Source organism: Polypterus senegalus, chromosome 10 (assembly GCF_016835505.1).
Source record: "Polypterus senegalus isolate Bchr_013 chromosome 10, ASM1683550v1, whole genome shotgun sequence".
In the NCBI taxonomy this organism is placed as follows: Eukaryota; Metazoa; Chordata; class Cladistia; order Polypteriformes; family Polypteridae; genus Polypterus; species Polypterus senegalus.
Window position 1 is genome coordinate 11611661 of NC_053163.1, and position 9692 is coordinate 11621352.

General features: G+C 41.8%; 1 protein-coding gene across 2 annotated transcripts; it reads right to left on the minus strand.

The window, feature by feature from the left end:
* Positions 1–2990: 2990 nt before the first annotated feature.
* Positions 2991–8869, minus strand: LOC120536725 (zinc finger protein 420-like). 2 transcript variants are annotated; one of them, XM_039765188.1, is made up of 2 exons: positions 8507–8869; positions 2991–5675 (listed from the first exon to the last, which is right to left on the minus strand). In XM_039765188.1, exon 2 carries the CDS (start codon positions 4635–4637, stop codon positions 3171–3173), a length of 1467 nt encoding a protein of 488 aa, XP_039621122.1. In that variant the 5' UTR covers positions 4638–5675; positions 8507–8869; the 3' UTR covers positions 2991–3170. The 2 variants fall into 2 exon arrangements, with proteins under 2 accessions (XP_039621122.1, XP_039621123.1); XM_039765189.1 differs by lacking the exon at positions 8507–8869 and adding an exon at positions 6216–6316.
* Between the last annotated feature and the right edge of the window lie 823 nt (positions 8870–9692).

Sequence of the window (9692 nt, forward strand, 5' to 3'; positions counted from 1 at the left end):
ATTGTGAAATACTCAGACCGGCCCGTCTGGCACCAACAACCTTGCCATGCTCAGAATTGCTTAAATCACCTTTCTTTCCCATTCTGACATTCAGTTTGGAGTTCAGGAGATTGTCTTGACCAGGACCACACCCCTAAATGCATTGAAGCAACTGCCATGTGATTGGTTGATTAGATAATTGCATTAATGAGAAATTGAACAGGTGTTCCTAATAATCCTTTAGGTGAGTGTATATCATATAGGAGACACACACAGTGATATTTGAGAAGTGAAATGAAGTTTATTGGATTTACAGAAAGTGTGCAATAATTGTTCAAACAAAATCAGGCAGGTGCATAAATTTGGGCACCACAAAACAGAAATGAAATCAATATTTAGTAGATCCGCCTTTTGCAGAAATTACAGCCTCTAAACGCTTCCTGTAGGTTCCAATGAGAGTCTGGATTGTGGTTGAAGGTATTTTGGACCATTCCTCTTTACAAAACATCTCTAGTTCATTCAGGTTTGATGGCTTCCGAGCATGGACAGCTCTCTTTAACTCACACCACAGATTTTCAATTATATTCAGGTCTGGGGACTGAGATGGCCATTCCAGAACTTTGTACTTGTTCCTCTGTATGAATGCCTTAGTGGATTTTGAGCAGTGTTTCGGGTCGTTGTCTTGTTGAAAGATCCAGCCCCGGCGCAGCTTCAGCTTTGTCACTGATTCCTGGACATTGATCTCCAGAATCTGCTGATACTGAGTGGAATCCATGCGTCCCTCAACTTTGACAAGATTCCCAGTCCCTGCACTGGCCACACAGCCCCACAGCATGATGGAACCACCACCATATTTTACTGTAGGTAGCAGGTGTTTTTCTTGGAATGCTGTGTTCTTTTTCCTCCATGCATAACGCCCCTTGTTATGCCCAAATAACTCAATTTTAGTTTCATCAGTCCACAGCACCTTATTCCAAAATGAAGCTGGCTTGTCCAAATGTGCTTGAGCAGACCTCAAGCGGCTCTGTTTGTGCTTCCTCTTCATCACTCTCGCATACAGCATCTCCTTGTGTAAAGTGCGAATGGTTGAACGATGCCAGTGACTCCATCTGCTGCAAGATGATGTTGTAGGTCTTTGGTGCTGCTCTGTGGGTTGACTCTGACTGTTCTCACCATTCGTCGCTTCTGTCTATCCGAAATCTTTCTTGGTCTGCCACTTCGAGCCTTAACTTGAACTGAGCCTGTGGTCTTCCATTTCCTCATTATGTTCCTAACTGTGGAAACAGACAGCTTCAATCTCTGGGACAGCTTTCTGTATCCTTCCCCTAAACCATGATGGTGAACAATCTTTGTCTTCAGGTCATTTGAGAGTTGTTTTGTGACCCCCATGTTGCTACTCTTCAGAGAAAATTAACAATTGACTCCCTTAAATACTCTCTCATTATAGGATTCACCTGTGTATGTAGGTCAGGGGTCACTGAGCTTACCAAGCCAATTGGAGTTCCAATAATTAGTTCTAAAAGTTTTGGAATCAATAAAATGACAACGGTGCCCAAATTTATGCACCTGCCTGATTTTGTTTGAACAATTATTGCACACTTTCTGTAAATCCAATAAACTTCATTTCACTTCTCAAATATCACTGTGTGTGTCTCCTATATGATATATTTAACTGACATTTTTTATCATAGCAACCAACGATTTATACAGGAAAATAATGACTATTAACAAGGTTGCCCAAACTTTTGCATCCCACTGTATATAATTAGCACATTTTGCAATGGTTATACTTTATGCTTTTGCGTCCCTACAAGTCTGTATGATACATGCAGTTATTTATTTTATATCTTTTAACCCCATACTAAATCAGTTAGACCTGCTCGTGAAGTCAATTAATTTACTGTTCTACTCCAAGCTTCATACAGCAACATCAATCTATCTGTGTTTAGAATCCTGCCAACTACACTATCTACCGGTCAGTTTGTCTCAGTCTATAGCTAGTCCGATTCACTGCTTGTACGCTAGTGTACACTGTGATAGCAATAAACAGACAGTCTTGTTATCATAAATACTGTGGCAGGCGGTTGGCGTCCATGCCCTGCCGGGACGCCCCTGAACAATGTATTCAAGGAGAGCAGCCCTGGACAGTGCAATACCTCCCCCTGGACGCTACATGGCCGCCCCCCTGGGCTGGTGTAGTGCCACGGTTTCCCACAGGGCTCCCTGGGAATTGGAGTTGGGGGCAGCCCTGTTGGGTCCCGCAGGTACCGCCAGGGGGGTGCTGTGTTTGGGACTCCTGAGCCCTTGTGAGCAACAGATTCGTCACACCTGGAAGTGCCGCCGGATCTTGGTGATCAAACACCTGGAGCACTTCCAGGTGACCTATAAAAGGGAGCCAGCAACCACCACTGATCGGCCAGAGTCGGGTGGAGGAGGACAAGGTTGCGAGGGAGGAGTGGTGGTGCCAAGGAAGAGAAGAGTGCTTGTGCTGTACAGGTGTTTGGGACTGAGTTGCGGCTGGGGGGAGTACGGGGAAGACGTGCCCTCCAGCTGAAGAGTAATAAAATTCTTTTTCTTTTACATGTGCCTCCCGTGTCCAGTCTGTGTTGGGTCAGGCGCTATATAGCGTCTTTCTTACGATACGTATTAAGATGAGATCGTAGGATGATCCCGTGCTGACTGCACAATGCAACTGATTCAATCTGCTCAAATATACACAACAAGACGTCTGATTAGAAGATTAATATCATCATGTTTCCTTGTTGCATCCGTCTCTCTCTCATATATATAGAACATATAGTATTTTAAAAAAAGATGGAAAATACTACACTGCATAATCATTTATGTTTCTTAATGGCTACTTATGAATATGTTCTGTGTTATGTTAGACACATGAAATGGAGAAAATATGTTTTGTACATTTTTTGCAATATTTTGACAGACAGCTACTGTACTGCGACTCACTGTCTGTCTGTTCAGTGTGGAAAAAAAAAACAAAAAAACACACATAAAATCATGCCAAGAGCACCTTTATGCACCAGGTGAAAACTGGCAAAATACAACCAATAGCTCACTGTTTTGGGACTTTTGATTATGGTTAAGTTAGTTTGACCCAACATGGATAATGCTAGGCCTTATCGATATTTCAGTACATTCTAAAATCAGTCACCTAATTATCAGTTGCTGGTGTTTCACAAGCTTGATGTTGTGCTTTTTCCCTTTAGAGGGTGCCTTCTTTCACCTCGGTGAATCCGCTGATGCTTTTTCAAATATTCTAAAACGATGAAGGTTCTGCCACACTCTGGGCACCCATGAAGTTTCTCTTTCCCATGAAGTTTCCGGTGTCGGTTTAATTCTGAGGAACTAATGAACCCTTTCCCACAGTCAGGACAGAGGTGTGGCTTCTCTCCAGTATGAATACGATGGTGCACCTTTAGCTCCGACGATGTAATGAATCCTTTCCCACATGCAGGACAGACATGCGGCTTCTCACCTGAGTGGATTCTCTTGTGTTTCCTGAGGTGCTCCAAAATGACAAAAGTCTTCCCACACTCCAAACACGTGTGTGGTTTCTCCCCAGTGTGAATCCTCTGATGTCTTCTCAGATCTGACAGATTAAAAAAGCCCTTACCACAGTCAGCACAGAGATGAGGCCTCTCTCCGCTGTGGACTTTCTGGTGTCTTCTCAGGCCAGCAGCTTTGCTGAATCTCTTTGGACACTCGGAACACATGTAGGGCTTTTCCCCAGAGTGTGTTTTGAGGTGCGACTGGAACTGGGCCAAACTTATGAAATCTTTCCCACACTGTGGGCACAAATATGGCTTCTCACCAGTGTGAGTCCTCTGGTGTATCTTCAAGTTGTTGATCTGGCTGAAGTTCTTATCACAATCGGTACATTTGTAGGGCTTCTCCCCTGTGTGGACACGTCGGTGAGTTTTAAGTTCCGAGGAGGTTATGAAGCCCTTTCCACACTCGGGACACACATGTGGCTTCTCACCTGTGTGGATCCTTTTGTGGCGCTTAAGATATAATAAAGTAGTGAATGTTTTACCACATTCGGTGCAGCCATATGTCTTTTCCTCGGCATGTGTCCTCTGATGTGCTTTGAAGTTGGAGATACGATGGAACGTCTTTCCGCACTCAGTACAAACATATGGTCTCTCACCTGTGTGGACCCGTTGGTGCGTTCTGAGATCTGTTGAAGTAATGAAGCCCTTCCCACATTCAGGACAAACAAATGGTTTCTCCCCAGTATGGAATTTCTGATGCCTCTTCAGCTCTGCTGCTGTTCCAAATCCCTTAGGACAGTTGGGGCAGAGGTGTGGCCTTTCTCCGGTATGGATTCTCAAGTGTGACATCAAATGAGGTAAACCTATAAATCCCTTCCCACAGGCGGGACAGATGTGTGGCTTCTCCTCTGTGTGAATCCTCAAATGTCTCTTAAGTTCTGACGAAGTGAAGAAACCCTTCCCACATTCTGAGCAGACATTTGGCTTCTCGCCCGTGTGGACTCTCTGGTGCCGCTTGATTTCCGATGAAGTGAAGAAGCCTTTTCCACATTCAGGACAGATGTGTGGCCTCTGCTCTGTGTGAATTCTGTGGTGCGATCGCAGTTCTGCTGCGGTAAAGAAGCCTCTTCCACATTCAGGAGCAGACATGCGCTCTCTCTTTCATTTGCTCTGTCTGGTGTTTCTGAAGAAATTCTACACTAACCTCGGGTTCCTCACAATTAATGTAACTATTTGTATTGTTTCCGGTGTGAATTATCTGATGGAGTCTCAGAGCAGTCACTCGACTGAAAGTCTTTCCACATTTCATGCAAATAAATGGCCTTGACTCTGAGTGAATCCGCCTGTGAGTTCTGAGTTCTGTCAAAGTGATGAACCCTTTCCCACATTCAGAACAAAGGTGTGGTTTCTGTCCAGTGTGGGTTGCTTGGTGTCTTTTGAGTTTGGCTAAGCCACTAAAGCTCATCCCACACTCAGTGCACTGATATGGCTTCTCCCCAGTATGAATTCTCTGGTGGATCCTTAAGCCAGTCTTCTTTGTGAAATGTTTACCACATTCAGCACAATGGTGCTTCTCATCCTCAATGACTCGCCTCTTCTTTTTTGTCCGTTTGGTTTGTGGGGCTTGACTAGTCTGAGGCTGGACATAAACAGGATCATTTCCATTTTCTAGATTTACATTGTCAGAAGGCTCTGGTGTGCTACATAAAGAGGAGACTTCAGTCTCTAGGGCTTCCTCTTTAATTCTCACAGGCGTCCACTCTGACATGCCTTTTGTGGATCGGTTAATTCTCACCCCACCAATTTCCTCTTTAGGGGGACCATATTCCAATTCACTCATCTCCTCCTTTATAAGACTTGAAGTCAGTTCAGTGATTTCTTCCTTAATGGCAACAAGTTTCCATTCACCAGGCTCATTTTCAACACAGATGGGCTCCTGTCCACAATCCTCTTGTTTAACGGGGGCTAATTTCCTCTGTGGTTCGACATCTGCATGTCGGGTCAAGTCCACGGTGGTAATTTCTTTACTACTGTGATAGAAGTTCTGCTTAATGACAGCTTCTCCTGTAGAAAGGATACGGTGTACTGCCCTCTGGAGGGTCGTGCAGAACAGCTGATCAGTGCCTTCCTGTTTTATATGAACTACTTCCACCTCTTCAGCCTCATTGTCAGAAACCTCCTTGTTATCTAGAATAAAAAAGTGCAGCATTGACTATGAAAATCATTATGACACCTTAATATCAAAGTGAAGGATAAAGGTCCAATACGCCTTACAAATAAAGGTAACAATAAAATAAGATAGATTATTTAGACAGTGCAATCCTACATTCATGTGTGCTGTTAGCATTTCCCATTTATTTTGTTTAACTGTAATATTTTCCATCAGTTGTATTTTAAGAAAATTGTCTCACAAAATGAAGGTGATTTGCACATCGGAAAAATGTAAAACATTGCACATTTGGTTAGTATATTTGGTCAATATTTGGCCATATTTCCTTTTATTGCTATTATTGTTAACCATTTACCAAAATCTGCTAAATTACCACCTTATAAACAAATACATGTGCCACGTTGGAAATACAAAAGTGTCCAAAAACGTATACACATTTTCAACAAAAATAAAAATTCATAATTTTAAAAAGTTGTCATTTTGTAGAAGCAGATAGACAATGTTTTAGTAGATGATAAGCTAGAGCAGAGTTTTCACTATTTGATGAGGAAGCTCACCTGGAGATTCTTCTTTTCATGTTTTCCACAGACAAGTGAGAGTTGTGATCAGGCTTTTCTAAGGGTTTCCTTCTCCATGTATGGTGAATTCACAACAACTGCTCTAACTTTGTGGCAGCCCGATACCCAATAGATGTTTTATTTAATAACAAGATAACTGGAAAGGGCCAATCTGCCAAAGAGAGTTAGTGCCAACCTGGTATGAGTAGATTAAGCTTGTTTAAGTTCTATATATACAAACAAAAAATGTTTGGCAATGTCTAAGTTGTTTACACATGGAAAAATTACTGAGATAGACATGTCTTCATAAGATACACAATATTTGTTACTGATTTTTTTACAGAAAGAAAAAGGCTCCATAATCTCCACTGAGATGTGAGCATGTGGACTGTAAGAAGTTAATGACATGAGCGATTTGGGTGGAACTTAAATTTCAGCATCCTCTTATAATAATTACTCTACCCCACCTCTGAGTGTAAAACTAATCCTACCCTAATAGGGCTTTAGATCATCTTTAAAATCCAAGTACAAAGCATATCATAATTATGTAAATAAAAACAGAAGGATCAAAGTCTATAATTGTAATAATCAAAATAGAAAGGACTGTTTGGTGAAAATTCCAAGTTAATTTATTGTTTACTAGCTGTCCCCCATGGCTCCACCCAAGTAGTAGTGAATCAGAACAAACTTGAAAAATCAATTTAAAAAAAATGTAATAATTTGTATCAATAAGAATTTATATCGACAGCTTTCACATCCGAGGGTCTCTCAATATACAATATTTCTGGTTTTGCTATCAGCGTAAGGTAGGTACGCTCTACCATTAAATGTTGTCACTGTATCTGATTGTGTTCAGCTCTGATGGGAGAGTGTCCCCCGCATGGGGAGAAAAGCACGTGGCCGTGATATCTCTGCCAATGAGCAGGAACCCTCTAAGACACACGTAGCTCTGATCTCTCTCTCAAAAATATCAAACATTACTCTTTGTCTGCTGAACAAACAGGTATCGCTAGTTAAGCAGAGGCATGGTACGCTCCACCATGTGGCGAGAGGTAGAACAAATCAAACGGAGACTGGCATGTGAGTGAGGATGGGCCCCACACAGCCCCCTACTCCCGAGGTCCTGCCCTTCCTCCCTTTGACCCACAGCCTCTCTCGGATTTGTGTGAATAAATTGGTGCTGCTACCGAACTATAATACTTGCAGAATCTATCGGAATGTTCAAGTAGATTATACAAAAAAAAAAATCTAAATCTGTTAAGTAGTTCTCTCGTGAAAAGCGGACGGACATGCAAACAGACAGACAGACAGATGGACGTTGGATTTTATATCTATAGAGAGATTGATTTACAGAAGGCTTATGATAGCGTGCCACATCAAAAGGTCTGGAGGTGCATGAGAGAGAAAGGAGGACAAGAGAGGTATGTGTGCTTTGTCGCGGATATGTATGAAGAAATGAGGACTCAGGTTAAAGGCAGTGTTGGGGTAACAGACAAGATTCCAGTTAGGCAAGGTCTGCACCAGGGATCTTCTTTAAGTCCTTACCTCTTTGATCTGGTTATGGATGAATTGAGTTGTGGGATAAAAGACCGTTCCTTCTGGTTCATACATTTTGCTGATTACACTGTCTTGTGTAGCACCAGAAAAGAGGAAATGGAGAGGAAGTTGGAAGAATGCAGAAGGGCTTTGGAAGATAGAGGGTTGAAGATAGAAAGGAAGATGACAGTATATGAGGACTAATGATAATCAGGCAGGATTCATAACCTTCAGGAGGAGCTATTGAATAGAGTGGATAGGTTTAAACATTGAGGATCAGTGGTAGCCTAAGATGGAAATCTAGATGCAGAGATAAACCATGGAGTGCAGTGTGGATGGAACAATTGGAAGGGAGTATTGTGCGATGAAAGAATTAAGGTGAAGGTTAACACTGAGGTTTTTAAGACAGTCATAAGACCAGCAATATGCTGAGACATAGCCACTAAAGGGAGTGCAAGAGAAGAATTTGGAATTGATAGATAGATAGATAGATAGATAGATAGATAGATAGATAGAGTAGGGTATACAACTTTTTCCATGCAGTTCATATAATTATAAAGCACAATTTTAAAATGCTATAAATCAATAGTACTAAAATGTAATAAATCAAAACTGAACCAACACTTTTAACCTTCCTCACCGGGAAAATAGCAGGTATATGGCAATATCTAAGGTCATTTCATAATTAAGTGTTAACAGACGGATGGGTTTTCAAACAATCAGCTTTGAGTTCACTTAATTTCGTTGATTTTTACCTTGAAGGACGTCCATAATAATCAGCTCAGCTGGTGGCCCACCGCCGACAGTGCCGAAATCTTGTGACTGTGTCCCGCCCGTTGTTGAACTAGCCGGGTTGCTGGCCACTGGTGGATGTCCAACTCTCCTCTGCAGTAAGGATTTAATCCGGATCAGGAGATTCCCAGCTATTAAAATGTTAGTTTACTGTTTAGCCAGGCATTTCGAGTCGGAAAGCAACAGCAAATCTTCTCTGCGTATTGCCCATGCTAGCAGAACCACAGGTCAATCCTGGATAAGAACGGAAGTGGAGATGTCAGGATCGACTGCTACGGGCGCATGCGTGCAAAGTAAAGCCGGGGGCGCGCACATCTGTTTCTGCGGACATGCACGCGCAGCCGTCTTGCCGGCACTGCCAAACGCCAATCACCTCCCTCCACCTCCACTCCCGCCGCGCACATTAAGCAAAGCCACAAGCTACGTCCCCCGCCTATATGTCTGACCTAAATAACGTCTGATTTTCTTAAAATTAAGTCGGCTTTAACGACTTAAAGCTGTGAGAGATAATCAAGAATGAAAATTGTGGTGTCCGCCCCAACTATGAAGATCACTAAACATGTGCAAAAATATTCTACTAATCCGCACCCTCTTGTTCAGTAATGTGTGTTTCGCTATTATCTGAAGTATGAAAAAACTGACAAAACTAAGAATGCAATAACTTCCATCTGCTCATCCCGAAAACCGGACATGGTTCTGACACTAATTCATCGTGTTTTTTTTAAAATAAATTTGCAAACAATTCCAATATATCCTATTTTTTCTTTGACATTGTGGGGTATTGAGTGCTGTCCGGTGAAGTTAAAAACGAACTGAAATGATTTTAGCGCAAGGCTGAAGCATAACAAAGTGATGAAAAAGTGAAGGATCTGAATACTTTCTGAAGATATTATACATCAGTCTGTAATTTTTTGTATGTTATTTATTATTGTTCTTACCTAGTTTAAATTTGTTTTTCTATTTTTTTGCAGTTATTTCTTTGTAATCATGTAAAGCACTTTGCGTATGAAATAAATATCATTGTTGTTTTTCTTATTGTTTTTTTTTTCAGTTTTTTCTTTGTCTTCTTAAAGAGAGTCAAGGCTGGGGCGAGGGGATTGGTGTCAAAAAGTTAAAGTCTATTGTGGCATTCAATGTGTGATTTTGGGC

Coding starts and splice junctions, on each gene's coding strand:
- LOC120536725 (XM_039765188.1), bottom strand. CDS start 4,637: ATGTCTGCTCCTGAATGTGGAAGAGGCTTCTTTACCGCAGCAGAACTG.